We start from the raw sequence: 27,179 nt of genomic DNA on the forward strand, positions 1-27,179 counted from the left end.
AACCCTAAATTGCTGGGCACGCTAGTATAGATCTGATCAGATCAGATATTGATCTGTTCGGATACTATACCACTAAGGGAGGTGTATGCTTTGCGCGTGGGTGTTAGCGGTGCTGGCACTAACCTAGCACTGCCTGGGGCGACGCAGACCCTTTCTGACCCTAAAACCAAATTTATATCACCCGCCGGGTGATCAGGGGGTTAAACCTTTATTAGGTAATAAATGGCGGGTGCCCTGATGCTATAAAAAGCGAACTACCAAACCAGCGTCACCCGTAACACTTATACGGTGATCACTGGTGAAAGGGTTAACTAAGGGCAATCAGGGGTTAAAACCTTTATTGGGTATTTATATGGGGGTACCTGAAGCTTTATAAAAAGCTGACGGGGAACCTAAATAACTAAATAACTAACTGGCTAACCAGCGTCACCAGTGACACTTATGCAGCGATCGCTGGTGAAAGGGTTAACTCTAGGGGCAATCAAAGGGTTAAAACCTTTATTAGGTTATATATCGGGGTACCTAACGGTATAAAAACCTGGCGTTGAACCTAAAAAAAAACTAGCTTCCTAGCGGGACCAGTGACACTATTGCAGCGATCAGAAAAACGATCGCTTAGTGACACTGGTAAAAGAGGGTGAAAGGGTTAACTGGGAGGGCAATCAAGGGGTTAAACCTTTATTAGGGGGGGGTAGGGGGCTACCCTGGACCTAAAGGGGCCTAACACTAGCTGCCCTGACACTTTTTACAGTCACAACTGACACTAAATGTAGTGATCAATAAATAAATGAACACTGCATTAGTGACACTGTGACTGGGGGGGGGGCGGGGGGCCGATCGGGGGGGTGATCGGGGGGTGAGTGGGGTGAAATGTGTGCCTGTGTGTACCTATGTGTCAGTGGACTGTTGGTGCACTTACTTGCGTCTTCACTCCTCGCTGTCCGGTTCAAAAAGACCGCCACGAGGAGTGTGACATCACTTCCTCCTCCTGTGTTTACATTTTCACAGGGGAGGAAGTTCGTCACTGGCCAGGAGCGATCGAGAGGGGATGGGCGGAAACCAACGGCCATCCCCTCATCGCCGATCGCTCCGGCACCGAAAGGGACCGCCGTATCTAGCGGGAGGGGGTCCGATCGGACCCCCCACCCGCTAGAAGGCATTCACGTACATTTACGTGATTATGCCTGCCTGTGCCATTGTGTTGACGTACATTGGCAATACGGCGGTCCTGAAGTGGTTAAAGCGGGACTGTACTGGGGAAAAAAATATTAAACGCCAGCAGCTATAAATACTACAGCTGCTGACTTTTAATAAATGGACACTCACCTGTCCCGGGGTCCAGCGATGCCGGCAGCCGAGGCCGATCGATCTCTCGGCTGCTGCCGCCACCATTCTAGGTGAGGGAATCAGGAAGTGAAGCTAATCGGCTTCACTTCCCGGTTCCCTACTGCGCATGCGCGAGTCGCGCAGCGCAATAGGAATTGTCCGCGCTGTCTCTGGGACCCGTGCGTGTCCCAGCAGACAGTGCGGCAGGACAGGAAAAGGCATAGACTCCCACGGGAGTCTATGCCCGGAAGTGGGTGTAAATACCTGTCTTGGACAGGTATCTCCACCCCCCTCCCCTCTGAAAGGTGCCAATTGTGACACCGGAGGGGGGGAGGGTTCCGATCAGCGGAAGTTCCACTTTAGGGTGGAACCCCACTTTAAATGGTTAAACTGAGAACTCTACACACAGAGTTTAATTCATTCATAAGGGTCCATTCACACAGGGGCAACTCAGATCTGACTTCAAGTTGCCCCAAGTCGCCTCAGGTCACACAACATGTAGAAATCAATGTAAGTGAATGAGAGCCATCTTAATGCACACTACTGAAGTTGCTCCGACTTCAGAAAAGGTTCCTGTACTACTTCAATCTGACTTGTAGGCGACTGGTACCCATTGATTTTAATGGAGGTCGCCTCCAAGTCGGATCTCCGTCTATACGGAGGCAACTCTCACAGAATTATCAGCTCTCAAAAGGGCCGCCCCCCACCCCAAAACACCTTGTCCCCATGTTGATGAGGACAAGGGCCTCTTCCCGACAACCCTGGCCGTTGGTTGTCGAGGTCTGCGGGTGGGGGGCTTATCGGAATCCGCGAGCCCCCTTTAATAAGGGGGCCCCTGGATCCCAGCCCCCCACCCTATGTGAATGAGTATGGAGTACAATGTACCCCTACCCATTCACCTGTGAAAAAAATGTACAAAAAAAACAACACACAAGGGTTAAAATAGTTATTGCACAGCTTCGGGGTCTTCTTCCGTCTTCCGGGGTCTTCTCACCGGACTCCTCCGCTATCTTCTGCTCTTTTGCTAGCTCTTTCACTAGCGGAGGAGCCCGTCTTTCCTCTTCGCCGCCGCCCTCTTCTTCCGACTTCGGGGGTCTTGTCCCCCTCTTCGGTTCTTCTTGCCAGGCCACAGCGCCTTCTTCTAGCTCTTATACTGGCGGTGGCCCGGTCTTCTGTCACCGCTGTCTTCTCTTCTATTCTTCTCTTCTCTTCTGGAGATGTTGCCTCGTCGCTGTCTCCGGTCCCAATGACAGGACACGTGGCGTGCGGCGATTTATATAGGGACATCACCGGATGATGTCCCCGCCCATTATGATGTCATAGTCCCAGATGCAGTAAAAGAGCTAGAAGAAGGTGCGGTGGCCCGGCAAGAAGAACCGAAGAGGGAGACAAGACCCCCGAAGTCGCCTGGCCTGGGACGACTTAAAGTGGTGTTGTAAGTCGCCCCAAGTCGTGTTCAAGTCCTGCCCAAGTTGCCTCCAAAAGTCATGTTGAAAGTCGTGTTGCCCCTGTGTGAACCGAGCCTAAGTGTAAACATTGTATCTCTTTGCTCTTTTCTTGGCAGACTGCCCAGAGAGGAAACAAGTCCCTTCACTGAAGACTCAGGCAACTTGCACTTCTATTACAGAAGTCATTTGCAAGTCACACTGAAGATATATCGGCCTTTTTATCAGCACAATCGGCTGATGCCGATTAATTAAAAAACGCCAAATATCAGCTTATATATCGGTCGACCTCTAGTGGATACAGCTGCACACTTGCATACAATGAGTTACCTCCCATTGTGCTGAGACAAAAATAACACTGCCTACAGAGTTCAGCAGGTGTTAAAGCTTTGCAAGCAACACCATTGACTTTTATTGTAATACGCCTATAATATTTTTGGCATATTTAACCACTTCAGCCCCGGAGGATTTTACCCCCTTCCTTACGTTGCTTTAACTGACAATTGCGCGGTCATGCGACATTGCACCCAAACAAAATTGATGTTTTTTTTACCACAAATAGAGATTTCTTTTGGTGGTATTTGATCACCTCTGCGGTTTTTATTTTTTGCGCTATAAACAAAAAAAAAGCGACAATTTTGAAAAAAAAAAAACAACACAATATTTTTTACTTTTTTGCTATAATAAATATTGCGCGCCCCCTAGACGGCCGGGAATCAGAGGACATCATATGATGCCCACCCAGGATGGGAGATCCCATCTGCGGGCATCATATGACTATACACCGGGGCTGAAGTGGTTGAAAAGAAACACAGCAAGGAGGGCATTTGAAGAGAGTTGCTTGACGCAAAGGCAGTGTTAAAATTCAACACCTGTGTGAACATGGCACAAGTATAGTATAAGTTGGGTTCCTTATACTATAAATGCTTACAATATTGTGTACTAATTTTAGTCCAACACAGCAGGTTCTATAACTTAGTAGAAGTTTTCGGTGACACAAAAGGATTCATAAATAGAGAAATATGTTTGTGCTCAATGAGACTTAAAGCAGAACTTTACCAGAGACCATATATTCCACATAAATAATTAATAATAAAATAAAGTGGAACTAAATCCATTGAGTTAACGGTTTCAAAAAACAGTCACATTCCTGGAATGCCGGCATTGCTAACAATCATGTTTGCTTGTGTCCCTCAACCAAACTGTCAAACCATCAAATGGCTGGTGTCATATCTGACCACATGTGCAGCACCATGGCAGTTGCAGATTAAACGGAAGCAGCTTCCTTGGCTGTAAAGGATAGGAGGGTTTTATTCAGTTTTAAGGCTGTCAGCAGATCGGCCTCTACAAATTCGGCAGTGCCTTAAAAATAGAGAACAACTGAGCATGTGAGACAGTGTATTACTGGATTTTAAACAGTATAGACGCTTATTTTTAATGTTTAACATAGCTATATCTGTAAAAGGGGTCAGCCTGAAGTGATCTAGCAGGACTGGATTTTCTAACTAAAGTTCCACTTTAATAAAACCATATAGTGATAAAGTATGAAAGCTGCTACTTATAATAACACTGGTTACTTGGCTGTCATGGTAATCCAATGGCATTGGTATCTTTTAAGTCCCTGAGCAGAAATCGGTATACAGCATAAGAATTCTCATTTAATTCTGACTTTTTTTCTGTGCCAGCCCCTTTTGCTAGCACTTTCATCAGGGAGTCAGCAATGGCAGCCTGCATATTTTTTCTCATTTCAAGTTTTTTGGATACTTTCAAGATTTCGGATACTGGTGATGGCATTCCACAGTTATCGCTTGTTGTGTAAGGACAGTAACAGCTCTAGAAAACATTGCACAAATTTTGATCGGTAGTTCAATTCTTTGATTTGTTTCTGTCAGGCAAATAAAAAGCACAGCTGTACGGGTTTACTTTAAGCCCTGGTTCATAGTGCCGTGACTTGTCATGTGATTTGAGAGTCTGAACCATTCTAGTCAGTGCAACTCAAGACACTCCAACTTAGAAAAAGGTTCCTGCACTACTTTTGGTGCGACTTTAACATGACTTGCATTGACTTCTATTAAAGAAGTCGTATGGAAGCCGCAATGAAGTCAAGTGGGGATGTCGGAGTCTCGACAGTGTGAAGAAGGGCAAAAAATATCCAGCAAAGTCAGATCTGATGTGTAAAAGAAAAAGATAAATATGTACCTTTCTCACTGCCCATGTTACCAAACTCTGTTCCAATGCCATGAAATGGTCCACTGAAAAATCTAGGAAACTGAAACATCCAGGAATGTCAAACTCTTGAACTCCCTGTAGCTTTCACTGATTCCTTCTGCTGACGGCCTCATCACTACTGTATCTTCTATTCAAGGATTGACCAGGTCAAAAAATTAACAGACTTTGTGGGCACATAATGAGAGAGAGAGAATCAGTAAAAAAGTATACATTTCATTACAACATAGTTAAAAAAAACATATAAACACCATGTATGGACACAGTTATCAGTTACCCAATAATGCAGTTATAGAGGACTGTACCTACGGTACAAAGATTAATTGAATACTTTATCAAGGCAAAAGAAAAATTTCTGATCCAGTAATGCCTCCAAAAACTTGCTCGTCGACGTGTTTCACTAACATATTAGCTTCCTCAGGACAGATACTGGGTAGGTGTTGGTATAATTAAAAACAAGAAAGTACATGTGTAAGTATTCAATGTAGTATATATCTATATAAGTATGAATTATGATTGTTACAACATTTCTTTAGGAGGAGTACATATACACAGAGATTAATTATATATAAACATAACAATGTGTAAGCTTGCTTGGTAAACTTGGGGCTCAAGGTGTGGGAGAACTTGACCAAACTGACAAACAGCTGAAAAAACATGTGTGTCTAAAGTAGTGGGATACACATTTATCATGTGATCTATAGTAGGGGTGCAACGGATCAAAAAACTCACGGATCGGATCTTTCCTCGGATCAGAGTCACGGATCGGATCCTTTTTTCGGATCAGCAAATAATAATTGAATTTGCAAAAACCTGTGAAAATTCCACCATATATTCCCCACTGTAATATCCACAATCTCCCCACTGTAATATACATCTCCCCCACTGTAATATCCACCTGGTCTCCCCCACTGTAATATTGGCTGAGCATGGCTGGGTACAGCTGGGTATCACCGGGTATGGCAGAGTATTGGCAGGGTATTGGCACGGTATTGCAGAGTATTGGCAGGGTATGGCAGAATATCGGCAGAGTATTGCAGAGTATGGCCGAGTATTGGCAGGGTATGGAGGGATGTCTGTGACTGCAATTGTCACAGAGCAGCCCTGTGGGCACTACAGATGCAGCCAACAGTGCTTCTGCCATCCAATCTCTCCCCTCCACTGTACAGATCTGTACACAGAGGGCAGAGAGGAACCTGCGCCATCATGATGCCGGTTTGTTTACAAGTGATCGCTCCGTCATTTGACGGAGCGATCACATTGTAAACGGCCAACGGGTGCACCAAGATGGCTGCCGCTCCGGAGCTAGGCCGAAGCCACTGCCTTTCCTAAGGCCAAGGCCGCGGATCCGTTGCACCCCTAATCTATAGTAGATACCACTAAATAAAACAAGAAACAACAAGCATATGCGTTATAGATTAAGGTGCTACTATAAAAGTCCCCCAATTCAAAGAAGGATTTATACTAGACTTAGCTCTCACCTGGTATATAGTAGTCATGTATAGATATTTGAGTATAAATCACACACAGCGGTAAGTGGTCACAAATTTCCACTGTAAGCGTGTTCAATACAATATCTAAAAATAAACCAAGTCAATAATCAGATGTTGACCTTTTAGATAGGGTGTATATATAATAAAGAAAAATTACAAAAGAAGATATCCAGAGAGTATATATGAATAGTACTTACCAATAGTACCAAGAGATGGCCCATGGATACCGGACCAAGATATTAAATGGGTAACAATACAGTCCCCTTAAGTATAGAGGCAAATGGAATATCTAAGAGAGAGACAGGGCAGTTAATGGCGCTCTTTCCTTTAATGACATTTTTTTTAAGTCAAATTGAAATATATATATATATATATATATATATATATATATATATATATATATTATACACCGGTGTATATATAATATTTTTTTTTAGGGGTGAAAGGTTGGAACGCTGTCAGGTTTTATTGCTGTCTTTGTCCCCATTATGGAGATTCATTTTCTCTAATTGTCTTGATCACTAATGTCACTGAAAATCAAAATTAGTGTAAATCCAAAAATTAGATTTTCCACCAGAACAGGAATAGAGGGGGTCTTTTCCACTTGTTTCTGTGACAACTGGCCATGAGGGGGATATGTGCAGGAAGCGAAGTCTACCCTAATCGGACACAGATGGAAAAAACGGACAGCTTTTGTTTAACCCTCCCTTAATCTATGCAAAATGAAAAAAGTTTGGCTTTAGATGTACTTTTATATAAGCGAACCATAGACGGGAAGATATCATCCTGAAGTCAGTGGCTGGGATCTCTACTTATCCTTGCATGACTTTTTTGAATGCTAGGACCAGCTACAATAGTTACCTGGCACTAGGCCCGCAGAGAGGTTTTTCTTTGAGAGACCTCAATAAGCACCAATGACTGCTCAAGTTATGAGGATATCAGTACTGAGAGAAATATGAAAGCTTGACATTGCTGACCTTCCCCTTAAAACGCTGATTGACTGGTCATCTCTTCAAACAATACTTCAAGTCACTAAACAAGCATACAGCTACTTAGTTTTCCATAAAGTTTTGAAGCCTTTGGATGAACATGATAGCCATATAGCTAACCTTTTTAACAGAGAAGTTTAGTAAAGACAGCCTGTGTATTTTCAGTACAGGCTTCCTATAAAGGTATGAGAATAGGCCCATTTATCACAAGCACTGCTTGAAATTGGGACCATTGCTTGCTTTTATCGAGTTGCATATGAGCAGTCTATATGCCTGTTTGGCACTCAGTTTTATGCTACTCAGTCACTTGGCTTACCACCCTTACTCCCATATCAGTCCGACCACTTCTGAGTTAATATGGGACTTTGTGACACTTAATGAGGCACAACTATCTCAGCAGGTGAATGAATAGTCTCATGTACTTCTAACTGTAATTAAGAAAACCTGTAGAAATTATTTGGCCTCCTACACACTGGGTGCTTGGCCTGGGTGCATGAGCTTCCGACCTTTAGGTGCGGACAGAAGGCACAGGTGTACCAGTCCTGTCGGGAGCCTGTAAAAGTCTATGAGAGTCTGACAGTTGCCAAAGCTGGATGGGGCTAAAGCCAGGGGTAGGCTACCTTCGGCACTCCAGCTGTGGTGAAACTACAAAACCATCATGCCTCTGGGAGTCATGCCTGTGATTGCCAGGGTCTTGCAATGTCTCTTGTAGTTTCAACACAGCTGGAGGGCCAAGGTTGCCTACCCTTGACGGTGCACCGAGTAGTTCTAATGTTTGGGGCAGTATGCTCCTCCATGCTGCCCTACACATTAGTAGCATTCGGTGCATTGTCCAAACAGCAGCCTGCCAGCACTCTAATGTGAACAAACAGGTCCTGCAAGCTGTTTTAAGTTTTAAAAGATATCCAGCTGCCTCCTGGCTTCACCCCTCACATTTTTGTAAATATTTTATTATATCTTTTCATATAACAACACTGAAGAAATTACACTTTGCTACAATGTAAAGTAGTGAGTGTACAACTTGTATAACAGTGTATATTTGTTGTCCCCTCAAAATAACTCCACATGCAGCCATTAATGTTCAAACCACTGGCAACAAAAGTGAGTACACCCCTACGTGAAAATGTCCAAATTGGTCCCAAAATGTCAATATTTTGTGTAGCCACCATTATTTTCTAGCACTGTCTTAACCCTCTTGGGCATGGAGTTCACCAGAGCTTCACAGGTTGCCACTGGAGTCCTCTTCCACTCCTCCATGATGACGTCATGGAGCTGCTCCACCTTCCATTTGAGGATGCCCCACAGATGCTCAATAGGGTTTAGGTCTGGAGACATGCTTGGCCAGTCCATCACCTTTACCCTCAGCTTTTTTTTAGCAAGGCAGTGGTTATCTTGGAGGTGTTTTTGGGGTCATTATCATGTTGGAATACTGCTCTGTGGTCCAGTCTGAAGGGAGGGGATCATGCTCTGCTTTAGTATGTCACAGTAAATGTTGGCATTCATGGTTCCCTCAATGAACTGTAGCTCCCCAGTGCCGGTGTCTTGTCGAGAAAGGTCAGATAGTGTCCGCCTTGTACTGCGCAGGTGCAGCGCTTGTGCAGTATGGAGGACAAAGGAGACACCGAAAGTCTCCGAACATGAACAGCTGTACATGGTGCCTGCGCATTTAAGACTACATTGTGCTGCATGCTCCCAATGCTCGTGCAACTCTGCAAGGGGTGGGTGTAGGGGCAGGTGCCTACAGAAGAGGCCGTATTTTACAATGATGGGCAGAGTTGATAAGTTGGGGCTGGTTTTCGAGGTGGTTTTATCAATAAACTACATGTCTTTTTGGGGCGTGTTTACACAACTGAAAGGTGTCTTTTTCAAACATATATTAACTCCCCTTGCAGAGTTGCACAAGCATCGGGAGCATGTGGCACAATGTAGTCTTAATTGCACAGGCGCTGTGTACAGCTCATGAACAGCTGTTCATGTTTGGAGACTTTCTGCGTCTCCTTTGTCCTCAGTGCTGCGCCTGCACAGTACAGGGCAGACACTATCCGGGGACTTTTCTTGGAAGAACACCAGCAACACTCATGCAGCCCCAGACCATGACACTCCCACCACCATGCTCGACTGTAGGCAAGACACACTTGTCTTTGTACTCCTCACCTGATTGCTGCCACACACACTTGACACCATCTGAACCAAATACGTTTATATCGGTCTCCTCAGACGAAAGGACATGGTTCCAGTAGTCCATGTCCTTAGTCTGTTTTTCTTCAGAAAACTGTTTGCAGGCTTTCTTGTGCATCATCTTTAACCTCTAGAGATCCGCGCTATAGCCGAGTGACGGCTACAGCGCAGACCTGCTTTGCCGGGACTACGTCTATTGACGTCGTCCCGTGCACGAGCGGCCTGCGCGCTCCCTGAGGGGCGCATGCGGTGCGCTCTGTGATCAGCGAGTCTATGAGACTTGCCTGATCACGGATCGGAGCAAGGGGTCAATCCCGACCCCTTACCACATGATCAGATGTCAGCCAATGACCGCTGATCATGTGATCGCAACAGAGCCGGTAATCGGCTATTTTTCCTCCTCGCGCTGGCAGCGCGAGGAGAAAAAATAAAGCCGATCACCGGCGGCCGTGATCGGGACATCAGTCACGGCCGATCACGGCCAGATCATCAGTGCCCACCTGCCCCCTGCCAGTGCCACCTAAGTAGGGGAAAAAGTGAAACACATTAGTGCCCACAGTGCCACCTATCATTGCCCACAGTGCCATCTATCAGTGCCATCTATCAGTGCCCACAGTGCCACCTATCGGTGCCCACAATCTGCCGCAAAAACAGTGCTGCACCTCAGTGCCACATATCCGTGCCCATCAGTGTCATCTACCAGTGCCAAGCAGTGCCGCCCATCAGTGCCCAGCAGTGCTGCCCATCAGTGCCACCTATCAGTGCCCATCAGTCCCATCTATCAGTGGTGCCCATCTGTGCCACCCATCCGTGCCCATCAGTGCCGCCTTATCTGTGCCCATCAGTACTGCCTTATCTGTGCTCATCGGTGCCACCTTATCTGTGCCTATTAGTGCCACCTTAACTGTGCCCACCAGCGCCGCCTCATCAGCGCATTTCAATGAAGGAGAAAAATTACCTGTTTGCAAAATTTTATAACAAACTATTAAACATTATTTTTTATTTATTTTTATTTTGCATCTTTTTTTGTTTGTTTAGCAAAAAATAAACTCCCAGCTGGAATTAAATACCACCAAAAGAAAGCTCTATTTGTGGGAAAAAAATGATAAAAATTTCATTTGGGTACAGTGTTGTATGACCGCTGTAATATTTGGGGGTTATTTTAGCTTAAAGGTAGAGCTTACCAGTGAGCTGGATCCACACCAGATGTCGTTTAAGGGCTCGTAGGCCCACTTTTATTAAAGAAAGAAAAGTCAGATAACAAAATAGTTGCCCACACAGGGGTTTCAGCTTTCCACAGCAGTAATGTATGTAGAACCAAAAATACCAAGCCACCTGGCTCTCTTTAGCAGCACTGCTGCTCAGACTTCTGCTGCAGCCCTCTTGGCTCTTTAACAGAGTTCCTGTACACCCAGTACCTCAGCACTCTTTAACAGCTTCTCTTTCAGCCCACAAGCTTGGACCCTCTGTCTGCTCTGACAGACCGACCTGTGCAGACATGCACACTTCTTCTCCCTTGCACGCCTGGACTCCTCGGGAGGGTGGAGCCCAGAACCATGGTGTTGGCTTTGTTTTAAGCCCAAGACCCACCTGTGCAATCATCCAGCCAGACTTCTGGCTGTTCCCAAAACCCGGTCCCAGGATTGGAGATTCCGAACTACCACATATCCCCCCCCTTTGTTTCGACCCAGAGGGCGGAACACCCAAGTTACTTTTGGCACCTCTGTGCCAGATACCATTTACAGAAGTACCCTCCTGTCCAACCTCGCTTCTCCTAACGGGGAACTCCACCCAATGCCTCCTTTGGGGTCTCCCTCTAAGCCTTACTGTCACTCTGCTATGAGCTTTGATGCGACCTTCCCAACTTTTCTTCCGAGTGAATTTCCATAAGCACTTCCTCTCCTGAAATCTAAATGGGTTCCCGTTGGTCTTTCTACCAACCCTTCTGCCTCCACGCTTCAGTTTCCCAGGTTTCCCCAAAACTCTCTCAGCAGTACTGTTCTGAGACTGTAGGGGGCCCATTTCTATAGTGTTTAGAACGGAAACCCACCTCTTATTTCTGGTACCTGACGCAGCAGTCACTAACTGATTACCAGGTTTACCTGTACCTTTGGACACCACATTATCATGTACCATTAACACATTATTTGGTTCATCATTGACAGACATATTCAAACCAACATTAGACCTCTCAATGTTGCACATGTCACCAATGCCTTTTTTTTCAAAATTTGCTAGGGCAGAGTCTGCAGAGGGCACACATACTGGAGGGCCGCCATCACCCACAGGAACCTCACAGGACGCCACCTCTCCTGGGTTCACCCACTCTGCAGGCAGCTGTCCTACCACTTGACCCGTTCTGATGCCATCTGTATTTTTATCCACCGGAACAGGCAAGCTCTGGTCTGATCCACATACAATTTTTATCACGCTCCTTGCCCATTCCCCTGTCCCGGGGACCTTATTAGGTTTGTCACCTAAACCAACCATTGGACTGGGGACCCCAGTCTCTTTAACCACCTTTGTTTGAGCCCTGGTCAGGATCTCTGCTGCTTTCAGGTCCACACATGGCCCTTCCACCTCATGTGGTTTTTCTACTGGTGCAGTATACACGCCCTTCACCAACAACTGACCAGCACCACACTGGACCATAGCAGCAGAAATGCTTCCCATCTGGCTGTTAGGAGGTGTAACCACAGACATTTTAGGCTTATTTTCAACTTCTCCAATATCTGTCTCAAATATTTCTTCTGGAGCTAATCTAGCAGCATACGTAGCGGCAACTTTTAACAAAAGTAGCAAATTTAGGAATAAATCATTCCTGTCCTGTATTGCTTTGCTCTGTACAGCCTGCCATAAAGTGCTCCACCTAGTGGTACTCCGCAGTACCGGACCATCAGACTGTGGAGGAGACACACTAGTATAGATTGGTTGTACATCCCAAAGTTCAAGCATCTCTTTTAATGCTTTGGTGAATAACCAGGCCCTTGACTCCAGACCTAAGTCCTTCCTGGGGATTTTCATGACACTGGGGATGCAGAGAGACTCACTTGCTGAGACTTGAAAAGTTGCAACGTTTAACGGAACCTCCTCCCGGCTGGAGGTAAACACAGCCTGGTGCTCCACCAGAGCGCTGCCAGGTGCTGGACTTATACACAACTTCTCAGGCCCAGCATCAGTGAACTGCTCCAGAACATTACTAGTGACAACGTCACGTTGACACTCCATGCCAACCTCAGTTTTGTGGGTCACGGACAATGCCTCTGCTGTGCCCTTATTTGGTTCATCCTGCTCACCAGGGTTAACCCCTGCAGCAGCCATCGCGCCCTCAGGTACAAGCTGTTCTGCAGCCCCTCCTGCTGGCCCAGCAGAAACCGTGTCCACCTTATCTTTGTGCATAAAAGCCTCATCTATCAGGGAGATAAGATTTTTGCTCCAACTATCCCAATCTGTTGTATGTGCGCTCCCTTCTGCGGTACTCCTCAGCACCGATCCATCTGCCCAAGGAGACACATAAGAACAGACTGGCTTAGTTGCAAAATCATTACACCAATCATTGTAAATCATGTCAGACTGTGGTAGCACAGGTTGCAATACACCATATTCACCACCTTTCTCAGCTTGCATTTCATAAGCCTCACACACCTTTGCATTTTCCACAGGTTGTGTTAATCTACCATTTACCTGCACATTTTTAGTACTAGCAGCTTGCACTAACACATTACCATTACACGGTACAGTTCCATTCTGTCCCACCAGAGTGACATCGCAGTTGTCCAGGGCAACCTCTGACTCCAACACATGAAGTTCCCTGGAGATTCCTGTGGACAACTGTGCTGTCTTACCACCAGTTGCTACAGGCAACGGCCCATTTTTGATAACCCCAGGTTCTTTCAGAGCAAAAGTTTTCCCAACAGCATTAAACTTTTCATTAACAGTAACACTTATAGCATTTTTCGCATTTGTAGGCTGTCCTAGCCCATGGTCAACTTGAGCCTGATAGTCACTAGACACAACACTTTTAGTCATCAACACAGGTTCTATTTGGATTTTAACCCTTGCATTCCCACTATATAGGGAAAAGTCATTCTCAAGTGCACATTCAGTGGCCCCACTAACTGGGGTCACTCTCACATCATCATGGACAGTCTCGTAACCAGTCCTTTTATACATGAAATCAGCAGTTCCAGCCATCATTTCATTAAAGACAGTCTTACCCACCGCAGTAGTTGGTGTCACCATCTTCATTTGAGTACGTTGTCTTATGCACCAGTCCTCTGCTGCACTTTTACTGGCCAATTCCTCCTGGTGGCCATGGGATGAAACTACAGCAGGCATCTCCCACTGTTTAGCACCACCTGCAGGCACAACAGGAAACTTCTTGTTGCTAGGGGTGACTGCAAACATATTTTCACCGGAATCTGGTCCTACAGACAAAACTCTCTCAGCAACATTATCTTCAGCCGTATTCCACAACCTAGGGCAAGAAAACCTGCCATGCCCCAGCTGGCCACATTCCAGGCATGGTACTGGACGATTTTTTTCCAAAGCGATTCTCTCCTGGTGATTCCCAGCTGGCCGGAATGCACAGGCCTCTTTGTGGGGACGCTGAACCAAACCTCTACTGCAGCTCCTTTCAGGCATAAATTTCACTCCGGTTGCCATGGGAGACCGCACTCTCCCAGCAGAACTTTGCTGGCTCTCTCCAACATGATAAATTGGCTCCTCCTTAAGCCACTTTCCACGATCCTTATTAGACATAGCCCATGGTACAGAGACAGCCCGACTGGCTTCCTCTGCGTTGCTATGGGCAACCACTCTCATCCTCAGCCTTTGATCAGCCTCTCTCCTTGCATATAGCATGGGCTTCTCTCTGCTGGATCCCATCTCATGCTGTGACACATTCACATCTTTCACAATAGCTGTTGTTTTAACTGCAGCAGCTTTGCCAGGGGCAACAACAGCCCTCTTCCAGTTATGGACATCCAGCGGCTTTCCCCTTGCACTGAGGGTTGGCTTCCTTTCCTCTGTAGCTTGGTTCAGTGCTGCTAAATGCCGCTTGCACCAATCCACTGCAGATTCAAATGCTGGTGGACTCTCCATAACAACAGTCACCTGTGCACTCATTGCACTAGGGTTGCTAGGGACAACCCCAGCCCTTTTTCTCCTTGATAAACTCTGATCAGGTATGTATGGGGCTCGTTCGGGCGGTAACATCCCCTCCAACCACAGAGCTCTGTCTCTCATTTCAGCAAACCTGGCTTCTTTTAAGAGCTTTGACCGCCCCATACTTAGAGACTCCAGAACAACTTTACACCGTCCAGGAAAATGAAAGTGTCTCTTTTAAAGCAAGTTGCTTTTCTCTTCGTGCAAGCTTTCCTCACCTGCACATTGCACACACTGATTGTGCTGTCTCATACACACAAACACAGTTCATAGCAAGAGAAAAAAAAAATTTGACTTTTCATTCACAGGTACACCACCTGCAACACGCAATGCCTTTTGCCTGGCTGCACTTCCACACACAGCCAATAGTTCCTGACTTGAACTTACTGTAGAGCAAGGACCCGGATTCCACCGTCTTCTGCCCGCATTCTCCACCACTTGTAATATTTGGGGGTTATTTTAGCTTAAAGGTAGAGCTTACCAGTGAGCTGGATCCACACCAGATGTCGTTTAAGGGCTCGTAGGCCCACTTTTATTAAAGAAAGAAAAGTCAGATAACAAAATAGTTGCCCACACAGGGGTTTCAGCTTTCCACAGCAGTAATGTATGTAGAACCAAAAATACCAAGCCACCTGGCTCTCTTTAGCAGCACTGCTGCTCAGACTTCTGCTGCAGCCCTCTTGGCTCTTTAACAGAGTTCCTGTACACCCAGTACCTCAGCACTCTTTAACAGCTTCTCTTTCAGCCCACAAGCTTGGACCCTCTGTCTGCTCTGACAGACCGACCTGTGCAGACATGCACACTTCTTCTCCCTTGCACGCCTGGACTCCTCGGGAGGGTGGAGCCCAGAACCATGGTGTTGGCTTTGTTTTAAGCCCAAGACCCACCTGTGCAATCATCCAGCCAGACTTCTGGCTGTTCCCAAAACCCGGTCCCAGGATTGGAGATTCCGAACTACCACACCGCGCAATTGTCATTCAAAGTGCATCAGCGCTGAAAGCTGAAAATTGGTCTGGGCAGGAGGGGGGTTTAAGTGCCCAGTAAGCAAGTGGTTAAAAGAGGCTTCCTTCTGGAATGACAGCCATGCAGATCAGTTTAATGCAGTGTGCGGAGTATGGTCTGAGAACTGACAGGCTGATCCCTCATACGTCTATTTTACAAAGACATCCTCTGGCTATGACACTGAGCATGCGCACTCAACTTTGGTCGACCATGACGAGGCAAGTTCTGACTGGAACCTGTCCTGTTAAACCGCTGTATGGTATGGTCACCGTGCTGCAGCTTAGTTTCAGGGTCTTGGCAATCTTCTTATAGCCTAGGCCATCTTTATCTAGAGCAACTATATATTTTTTTTCAGATCCTCAGAGAGTTCTTTGCCATGAGGTGCCATTTTGAACTTCAAGTGACCAGTATGAGAGAATGAGAGTGATAACACCATATTTAACACACCTGCTCCACATTCATACCTGAGACCTTGTACCACTAACGAGTCACATGACACTCGGAAGGGATCGGGGAAATGGCTATTTGGGCCCAGTTTGGACATTTTCACTTAGGGGTGTACTCACTTTTGTTGCCAGTGGTTTAGACATTATGGGCTGTGTGTTGAGTTATTTTGAGGGGTCAGCAAATTTACACTGTTATACAAGCTGTACACTCACTACTTTACATTGTAGCAAAGTGTCATTTCTTCAGTGTTGTCACATGAAAAGATATAATAAAATATTTACAAAAATGTGAGGGGTGTACTCACTTTTGTGAGATACTGTATGTTTGAAAGGTAGCAGCTCTGCAAAATCTGCCTCTTGTGAAACAATTATTAGTGAAAATACTAGAACTTCTTGCTTAGCTCATTGCATGAATCCAGGGGCTGGGCAGAAAAAAAAGGGGGGGGGGGGTCATGGCTGTAGTACTTAGCTACAGTATGATTTCTTGTTGTGATCCAGTAAGAAGTCTGTCGTTAAGAGCCTCTTTAGTGAGGAACTGTTAAATCCATCTGACTTTTTGCATAAGCATACAAGGTAAGGATACAGTAAAAGTAACGTGTTACAGATTCCAATACTAGCTTGGCATTCCAAGTTGCCATAGCAACTGAACTTGGATTGCGGCCCTCATGAACCTATGGCTTTGGACACAAATAATGGTAGATCCTTCGATCATTATATTCCAGCAAGATGAAGCCAAATGAGTTGGGTTATTGACCTCAGCACATTTGTCTTGCAAATACTGTTCCGGGTCAGGTGCAGATATATGCATTTTGGTGTCACTCTATATAGTCCTAAATATAGAGTAAGATATATTTTCCTGTAAATCTGTGTGCATTTAAATAGTCCATCCATTGTCTATCTAATGGGAATGTATAATGATGTGTTGTTTTTTTTGTGCCAAATTACTTTTCTCCCATTTTCATACAATGTTTATACCTATATTTATTTCTATTCAGTTTCTAAAGCCTGCATCTTGTACTTTGTAACTCATACCTCCCACCCAGGTACAAGCACTCCAAGAGGAGAGGAAAATTTCTTTGGCTTCTAACTTTGAGCTTGCTCAGAAAAACTTGTCTCTTCGCCCACGTTTGGAAACTGGGAAGGCCAATCTGGCAATTAAGTACCAGCTGTTACGTGAGACGTGTGCATCTTGTCGTGGGAAACTACGAAAAATCCGTAAGTAATGTCCTCTATGTGTACTCTGCATAAGGATGTACAAAATTTGTCATTTTTATATAAGTTCGGAATGGTCATCCAGAGTTTTGTGTGTCTCTGTCCATGTCTTCATGACACATCAAATTTGATTTTGTGTTCTTCTTCTTAAAGGAAAAGTACAGTCAAAGCTCGGGTGGCTGTACTTCTGTGGATCACAGGGGTGCAGTTCGTTTTGCACTCCTGTGACCTGTTTTCAGCAGACAGTGGGCTGAAATCTGCTGTCTGCTGACGTCACAGAGCCGGACCAGGCTTGGCAAGATCGCAACACTGGGGTTGGAATCCGCCTAAATGCCTGGGCTGGCACCTGGCTCGGCCTCTCAACAAGCCATTGAGAGCCTGACCCGGCCACTCAAGCCTTTTCTACAGCCCAATCCTCCACTGAGTGAGGAGGGGGGAGAGCAGAGAGCGGTGACTGACAATCACTGCTCTCTGCTCAGGGAGCTGTGGGAACCAAGCCATCTGTGGTGTTAGATCGCTCGGTTCTAGGTAAGTATAAATGTGCAATAACCCTGATTCTCATATTCAAATTTTTGCTTGTTCATAACAAGTAAAAATACTTTAATTTAAGCCTTTACTGACCAGTGTAACTGCAGCCACTGGGTAGTAGTTCATCCTCCAAAGTTTGCAGTTAAAGCGTCTGTTTTACTTTCTCTGGATAACCCAGCTCCAGGGACACAAACGGGAATAAAAACCTGAGAGAACTTCTAACCCCATGCAGCTCTATGAAATGCCCAAAAAAAAAAAAAAAAAAAAAGAAAAAGTTTGCCTTTAATTACACCTTAACCACTTGTCGACTGCCTGCCAGCAATGTACTGTGGGCGAGCGGCTGCTGTAGGCAAAGCAACGTACCCATACGTTGCTGCATAGTTCCAGGTTTAGGGTGCATGCATGCATGCCCGCCACCTGCTGTGATTGTACACAGCAGGAGCCTCTCAGCAAGTCCCGGACAGTGATTTGTGGTTGATAGCTGCTAATTGGTTGTGTGCAATCACAGCCCAGAGCTCTGTGTTACTAGACAACATAGAGCTCTGTACAGATGGAGTGATCTGTCAGTTTTGCAGGGATGAGAAACTTAGAGATCTAGAAGTAAAAGCAGCACACTTTATGCACATTACACATAGGCACACATTAAACCTCCTTGATCGTCCTTGATGTTAACCCCCTTCCCAACCAGTGTCATTAGTACAGTGACAGTGTATAGTATTAGCACTGATCACTGTATTAATGTCAGTGGAAGTTAGTCAGTTCTGTCCAGCGTGTCAGTTAGTGTCAGATTGCCTGCCGCTTTATCACAGTCACTGCCGCTATTCGAAGTATAAAAAAATGAAAATTCCAGTACCGTATATACACCATAGTTTTTAGGCGCTATACCTTTCATGCAAACCAATCAATATACACTGGGATTTTTTTTTTTCATCAAAGACTTTTACCGGAATAAATTTTGGACAAAATTTATGAAGAAATTAGATTTAAACATTTTTTTTATTGGACATGTTTTATAGCAGAAAGTAAAAAATATTGTTTTGCTTTCAACATTTTCGGTCTTATTTTAGTTTATATCTCATAAAATAAAAAACTCAGTTGTGATCAAATGCCACCAAAAGAAAGCTCTATTCATGTGAAAAAAATATATACATTTTGTTTAGGTATAGTGTTAAATGACTGAGCAAGTAACAGAGCTGTGCCGAATAGAAAAAAATGGCCTGATCATGAAGGGGGTAAAATCTTTCCAGTGCTCAAGTGATTAAGCAGTAAGTAAATATGTGAATGTATGTTGCCTGGTTACAATTCTACTTTAAGTGCTAGTAAAGTAAGCATTTTAAATCAAGATATATTAAAGTTTGTGTGATTCTCTTTTTACACACCTTGCTATCAAGGGTCACACACCAACCTCAACTTCTTTACATCAAAATTAACATGGTGAGTGTAATTGACTTCCAAAGGGACACATATGGCAAAATAGCCCCGGCCTTCAGTGTTCCTTTAAGCTAGTGAGTGGAAACACTGCTTTGTATATAGTTATGATTAACCCTTAGTTTTGTAGCCAAGTACCATTCATATTAAAAATGTGCCTTTTTAGAGGACTATGGCTAATTTTTATTGTGACCCTGTGTTCAGAGAAAAATGAAAGTAGCCATTGCTGCCTCAATCATTAAAGTTGGAAAAAAAGCTGCTGTGAAAGTAAAGACCAATTACCACTGATTGCTCAGATCTCCCCTCCACTCACAGCAGAGAGCAGTGACTGTCAGTCACTGGCTCTCTGCTCTGCACTCTCCAGTGCTCGCTAGAGTTCCAGACTGCCAATAGGGCGAGAGCAGCTTGTTCAGTCACCCAGTGGCTCGCTGAGCGGCTGAGCCAGCTGCCGGTCCAGGCACCTGGGTGTATCCCGACTATAAAGTCAGGATCAATCTAGAGCCTGGACTGGCTGAGTGACATAAGCCTACAGTGGGCTTTAGCCGGCTGTCCGTTAAAAACGGGTCACATGAGTGCAGAACGAACTGCACTCCTGTGATACATAGGAGAAGTAGGGCCAAAATAATTTTGGCCATAACTCTTCTTTAAATTTAGAGATGGGTGGCATTTAGTTAATATAAATATTTGAATAAGTATGAATACTTGTTCTGCTCTTTCTCATCACAACCATAATTGAGTTGTGTGAGTTGGAGATTTCTGTAGGTATGTACCGTCTGTTTCATCTGTGTGGAGTCCATGATTAAGCCCTGGGTGGTGGGGCAAAACATGTTGTGGGAACCCTCAAGCATTTATCGTAAGCAACATCAGTCCTTTGATTTCTCTCATGACATGCACATTGCCAATTTAATGTATTTTAATATATTGTGGAAGGTAGTCAAAGGGCAGAAGCAATTGTCATTAACCTCTTGTCTTCTTGTAGAGTCCACTTTTAAAAGTTTCCTAGTCCCCAGAACCTTACTGTTTAAAGGATATGGACAGGCATGGGGTGTTGAGGCATCTTGTTGGAGAAGTACAATAGATAGGGGTTAATTGTCCAAGAGACAAATAAACAGAATGTAAGTATGCAGATCACCTAAGGGTTGCCTGTGCTTACAATGGTTGAGAAGACTCATTCGTGAAGAATAGTATAGAGAAGCTCAAGAGACTTGAAGCTCAGCTCCAGCCAAGTTTTTTGTAAGTTTTAAATAGAGCAGAGAAAAGCTAGGAAGCAAGTACAATTTTAAAGTTAAACTCCAGCCTTGCCTTCATTCTTGCAAAGTTGTGCTCCTCTCCTGTACTGGAATAGCTTACTCACAGCTTCTTGCAATGTGCATTAGAAGCTGGAGCAAGTCAGCTCTTCTCTATTCCTGGCTGAAGAAGAGGGTTAGTGGCATAGCACCAGGGCTAACAAAGCTAAGAATGGCTACTGGCTGATAATTCTTGCTAACAGCTTCTGAGCTAAAGAATTCTTGACCATGGTTCAATTATTCTTATGTCTAAACTCTTCATTGCATGGATGGAAATACCACTGTGTTGTATGTATTGGCTATCAGAACCCTTCCTACTAGATTTGTTATATTAGTTGAAACATTGTGTACAGTTGGCACCCTGACGAGTGCAGCTGTGCCCCTGCTCTTTTTGTTTGTAAAAGTGCATTTGTTACCCTGACTAAAGGCATAGGTTTCAGGTTATACTTATGCCCTGCAAAGTAGCTTATTACCCTCTACATCAGGGGTGTCTACCTCATAAATTTCATTGCGGGCTGCATCAGCATTATGGTTGACCTTAAAGGGCCAGTTATATTTGCCTCTGAGTTCTGTCTAAGCAGTCTCCAGTAAAGTTTATTGTGGATTATACCAGCAATGTGCGACCCTTCTTTTCAACTATAAGCCGATGTCCAGAGCACCTCCCCCTTATACCAGATGTCAAGAGTCCCCCACCCTCCCTTACCTCACAGTGCACCACCTTTAAGATGTGCTGCTGTCAGGAAGAAGCTGGGGGTGGAGCTGGAAGCAGAAAGTGCAAGGTTTGGTGCAGGACCAGAGGAGGGCTAAAGTCATCTGCCGGAGTCTGCTCAATGCCGAGTCTAGGGGAGGCCAAGATGACGAGGTGCTGCAGCTGCACAGAGAGACACAGTATCTGTAGAAGGAGTTCTGTCCTCTCCTCTGTTGCCGACTGCTGAAACGGGGCAGAGACGAGCCTCCCTGCAGCTGCATGGAGAGGTGAGAGGAGGTCTGTCCTCTCAAGACCAGGTGGCGGTGGAGACGAGTGGGGTGCTGCAGCTGCAGAAGAGGTGCAAGGGCCACATGAAATAGCCTATTGGGCCGGATTAGGCCTGTGGGCCTTGTGTTTGCCACATGTGCTACAGTCATCAAAGGTTTTCAGGAAATAAACTTATAGGTCAGTGTACAAAAAAATAAATATAATAGAAAACATTTAGATGAAAGAAAGTCGGCAGCTCGATTGTTCTCCTAACACTTGAGCAAACCTGTAGATGAAAGAAGGCCGATAGCTCAATCTTCCACAATGAATGAGTTTATTAATCCAGGTGTAGTACAAAATAACGTGTTTTGGCGTGTTTCCTTAATCATATTATTAAGACTACACGCTGAAATGCGTAAGCCCTGCATTATTTGTACCATACCTGGATTAAGAAACTCAGTTATTGTGGAAGATCAAACTTTCTTCATCTACAAGTGTACACAAATACCTGGAGTGTTTAAAGATGCTCGGAGCAACCAGTTGGATGTTTACATTTAAGTGACATCTTTTGCTAGTCATTTGCCAGAAGCAACAAATCCGATTTTACACAAATCAGTGCTTCTCTGAATTAAATAATATGATAAATAGAATGTTTTTTTTGCTGCTATGGAATGTTGTACGTTCTGTAAAACACTTTTTTGATCATGTGTTATTTTCTCATGCTCTTGTGTGAGAAGAAAATGTTAAAGTGATCCCAACCACGACACTACCTGGCTGGAGTTTGCATGTTCTCACTGTGCCTGCGTGGGTTTCCTCTGGGTACTTCGGTTTCCTCCCACACTCCAAAGACATGCTGGTAGGTTAATTGGCTCCTGTCTAAATTGGCCCTAGTATATGTGTATGTATGAATGTGAGTGAGGGACCTTAGACTGTAAACTTATTGAGGGTAAGGGACTGATGTGAATGTACAATATATGTGTAACGCGATGCGTAAATTAGTATAGTACCTGTAATAAAATAATAAATAAAGTGAACCTGTCTGGATGCCCAGTAGCAGTGACATTCAACTGGATTTGTAATGTTGAAATTTCAGCTACTTGGCCAAATAGCTTTTTCAGCTGAAGAAGCTACTTGTGTGAGTAGCAACAATATATTCGTCATTACAAACAAGTCCACTTAAAGCAGAGCTACACCCAGAAGGGGAAGCTCTGCTTGTCTGCTTGCCCCCCTTCCACTGCCACATTTGGCACCTTTTGTAGGGGGGAGCGGGTATCTGGTTTTGACATGTATGGCCATGGCAAACTGAGACGGAAGTTCGTTCCCCCTCTTTCCCCAGCAGCCTTCTGGGACACTTCACAGGTCCCAAAAGACTGCAGCCCACTTGCACAGTGCAGCAGGAATCCAACTGTGAAGCCACAAGGCTTCACTGCTGGTTTCCCTTAGTCAAGATGGCGGTGCCAGCACTCGATAGCCGATTGAAGAATTGGCTCAGATGAGGACACTGCTGGATGCCTGGACAGGTAAGTGCCCTAATATTAAAAGTCCGCAGCTACAGTGTTTGTAGCTGCTGACTTTTATGTTTTTCTGAAGGAGCCTGGAGTTCCTCTTTAACTACTACTAGGTATACATGACCTGAATAAATAAACTTCACAGACAACCTGTCAGGAAAGGGATCTGGGAGATACCCATGGTGAATTGTTTTCAAACATATAGGCTCCCAGATTTTAAAGCTTAAAGCGTAATTCCGCCAAAAAAAACTTAAAAGTCAGCAGCTACAAAAAGTGTAGCTGCTGACTTTTAATAATCGGACACTGACCTGCCCCATGGTCCAGCGGTGCGGGCGTACTAAGCCTGCTCTTCTCCCCCCTCCCCTCCACGGAGCCGGAATTCTTACAGTGTGTAGCCACAGCCGGGCACCCACTGTGCATGCGCGAGCCGCGCTGATGGATGTGAATGGCCGGGCAATCTTCTGGGACCTGTGACATGTCCCAGAAGATTTCAGGGAGGGAGGGGGGAGAGGTGATCTTCCTTCTGGTTCCACGAAACCCTGGGAGGAAGTGGGAGCTGGATGCCTCTAAAAAGAGGGTATCCACTCCCTCCCCCCAAAAAAATTACATGCCAAATGTGGCATGTCGGGGGGTCACCTGCACTTAAAGTGGAAGTTCCATTCTTGGGTGGAACACCGCTTTAGGTTTAGGTAAATATTTATTGCTACAACTGAGCATAACCTAACTGTAATAATGTTTATTCCACAACCTGCAGGCTGATGGTTCATGTGGAACTCTTATCTCCGGTGATGCCTGGTCCTATTCACAACACTGAAGCTCCAGCACTCAGAGGGTTAATAACTTTGGATCTAAAACTGAAGTACATTGAAGAAAGTCCGAACAGACTTTCTCTTCCTCCATTGATAAAAGTTACCGTATTACATTGTTTTTACAGAATGCAGCACTTTTTGTGAATTGATGGAGGGGATCCCATCATTCATCCTCCTTTCCCCCATTCACAGAACATTACATATTGTCAAAGCAAAGCTAAAACTTTTTATCAATGAAGGAGGGGACAGAAAGGGGTGGATGCCTGTTGGGACTTTCTTCAACAATAGACCCAAAGTGATTTACCCTCTCGGTGCTGGCAGTTCAATGTTGTGAAGAGGACTGTGCATCACTGGAGAGAAGATTACAATAGAAACCATCAGCCTTTGGGGGCATGGGATATGCTTCTTTACAGGTATGTTATGTGACTGTAGCTATAGCAAAAAAAAAACTAAAAACTAAATTTCAGCTGTATAACTGACCTGATTTTACTACCTAGTGAGTAAATGAATAACAAGCAAGTAGCCAATGAAATCCTGAAAGGTTGTATTCTTACAGTGTATGCTTGTTCATGTCACTGACTTGTTAGGTAGTGAAACCAGAATCAGGATAGTAATCCTAGGGCATGTACTTTATCTCTGCAAAGTGTACTAATTCACTACAGTTCACAGTAATATTTTTTTTACTTGTATCTGAAAGGGGAAAACCTTGGAGCTGCATTAATAAAATATAAATGTTACATATGTACTCGATAAAGTCCCCCTGTGCATTATATTTGAAAAATCAGTAGGTCAGTTCTTCGGCTGCGTTGTACTTCTATTTCCTCCTCTTGTAGAGAGCACATCACCCTCAAAGTCTGCCAAATGTTTTGTAATGTGATCAATAGAAATGAGTCATTGGAGCCAGTGTAAAAGCTCAGTACAGTACACCAAAGAAAATCATTTTTTCTTTCTCTTTTCCAGAGTGCCTCTTGCAGGAATGTAATCCACATGTTGCACTCAGCCACCTGCAGGAGGAGCTGCAGAGTACCGAGGCAGAATGTGAGGTCAGTGTCATTTCATGTAAAAGTAACAAAATGTAATTGTTAATAATTGTGTTTCGTGCAGGACATGTCCGAAGGAAGATCAAGTCTTCTCAGTGCCAAATTGTAGCCAGGATCTTAGAGCCTGGTGGATGAGCAGGGTGCCCAGCTGCACCATTCATGGCCCTACAGTAAATAGGGGAATAGTGTATTTGGTCAAAGCTGTGTACCTGCTAGTCCTTTACAAGGGAAGATGAAATTGTAGGCAGCTAGTGTCTGATGGAGCAGGCCATGGCAGTGAAAATCAATTTTGTTACTTTATTGTGTCTATTGCATCAATGTCAAATAAAGAAATGGGGAGGGCAAAGATGCTGCAATGCAAATGGGGTGGCTTCTCTGTGCCTATTGCAGTCATTATCAATGTCAGTTAAAGTAATGAGGCGTAAAGATGCTTCAGTGCCGATAGGGTGGCTTTTATGTGCCTTTTGCAATACATATCAATGTCCATTGAAAAGATGGGTCGGAGGCAAAGATGCTACATTGCATATGACCACATTCTGTATTCGTCTTTCTCTGGGTCTTATTGCCCAGGATAACTTATCTAATTCTGCTGTTCTGTACGACTACACTGGAAACCTAAAGGTGACCAGGATTACTTGTTCCTTCATTATAAGGGAGAGGCTTTATTTGTCCATCTTGGAAATGAAATAGTAAAGGATCTAGATTTATACATGTACAGTATACACGATTGATGTTTTCCCAAAATGGAATGGGATATTTATTTAAGCAAAGTTATTCAACAAAATATTTTAATGTAATCACTGGTTTATGCTGAGGCAATGATCTAGCACATTTTATGTTGAATGTTCTTACACACAATTCTCATTTCATGAAAAGATCTACAAATAAGTTTATGAAATAGTAAAAATAAAAAAAACGCACAAAACACTTCTCTTAATCATTGATTAAGAGACACAAAGTCAGGAGGAATTCTGAGATGTATGGGTTATACTTCCATGTTTAGGAGAATTGGACGCTGGCAACGAAAAAACATTGGTCAACAAGAATAACCTCTCCCACAGGCTTCAGTTTTTACCTTTAAAAAACAACAACATTTTTTTAATCTGGATTCTTCATTAACTGCAGTGCCAAGAGAACCCCCTGCCTTGCAGGCTGTACCTGGGCCGGCTATGTTGACAATGCGGGGTCTGCATTTAATGTGACCTTTGGGCACTGGGATTTGCGTGCGGTGCTCTCCAGATACCCAATCTCCTGGGAGCATGCCCACCAGAGGGGCAAAGACTATTTAGAATGTGATTTTCTCACTGGGTCCTGCATTGGCACTTTCCTGTACCCTACTGCTGTCCTTTAGCTGCAGGGCGCTCTCCAGGCCACTGCTACGACAAGCTGCAGTAAGTTCACTGCCCTGTGTATGCGTGCATTCTTTTCCTGTTCTCACCTCAGAAAGATCATTGCTGGCTTACCTGAGGGTCCCAGAATCAGTCCTCCTCACTGCTACCTACAATGACTTAGTCACAGAAGGTCATGCAACCTTTTCTTTTGTATGTGGTGGTGGTTCATATGTGCAAGGGAACAAAACACTTGTTTATGTACTGTAAATGCACATAAATATATTCAGTGCTCAATGTAAGCACTCACAATCAATCCAAGAGAGTTTTTGGTGTAATGGCAAAGCAGAAAAAATTGGTCCTGCAGCTTCTAATACAGATGTGAGACGATTCAGTATAAGTATCTGTACGAAAACAGAGTTGAAAGGGGGAAGAAATCATTTTAAAAAGTACCACATTGATTGGTAAAAACCTAGCACTCTTACAATGGAGTTGCCTCTGTTCAGATCAGAGTGCAGAAAGGAATTGTGTACTGCCACACACCTGGAGGTACACGCACATTACCCTTCTGCACAACTCTTATGTAAGTGTGCTAGGTTTTCACCAATAAATGTTTTTTTTTTTTTTTTTTTACTGATTCTTGTGCCCTTGCGCCTCCGTTTTATTACATGTACTTAAGTGCAAGGGAGCTGGTCCTGTGGGCCTTTCCATCACCCACAGCTGAAGATGATGAAGAGTTTACCCTATTTTTTTTTGATTATTTTTGCCTGAGGAAATTAAGTCTACTTGCATAACTCCTAGGCTTAAAGATATC

At 44.5% G+C, this 27,179-nt stretch overlaps 1 protein-coding gene across 1 annotated transcript in view; it reads left to right on the forward strand.

Annotated features, from left to right (window-relative positions):
• The window catches only part of VPS37D (VPS37D subunit of ESCRT-I), a 63,255-nt gene that overhangs the window by 27,658 nt on the left and 8,418 nt on the right, over nt 1–27,179 (forward strand). The window contains exons 2-3 of the mRNA XM_077480624.1: nt 17,315–17,486; nt 24,958–25,040. Of these exons, the coding sequence (XP_077336750.1) occupies nt 17,315–17,486; nt 24,958–25,040 (255 nt within the window). The remainder of the gene's footprint in view (nt 1–17,314; nt 17,487–24,957; nt 25,041–27,179) is intronic.

This window comes from Lithobates pipiens, unplaced genomic scaffold (assembly GCF_037356315.1).
Source record: "Lithobates pipiens isolate NorthernLeopardFrog02 unplaced genomic scaffold, aLitPip1_a1.2 Scaffold_16, whole genome shotgun sequence".
Taxonomy (NCBI): Eukaryota; Metazoa; Chordata; class Amphibia; order Anura; family Ranidae; genus Lithobates; species Lithobates pipiens.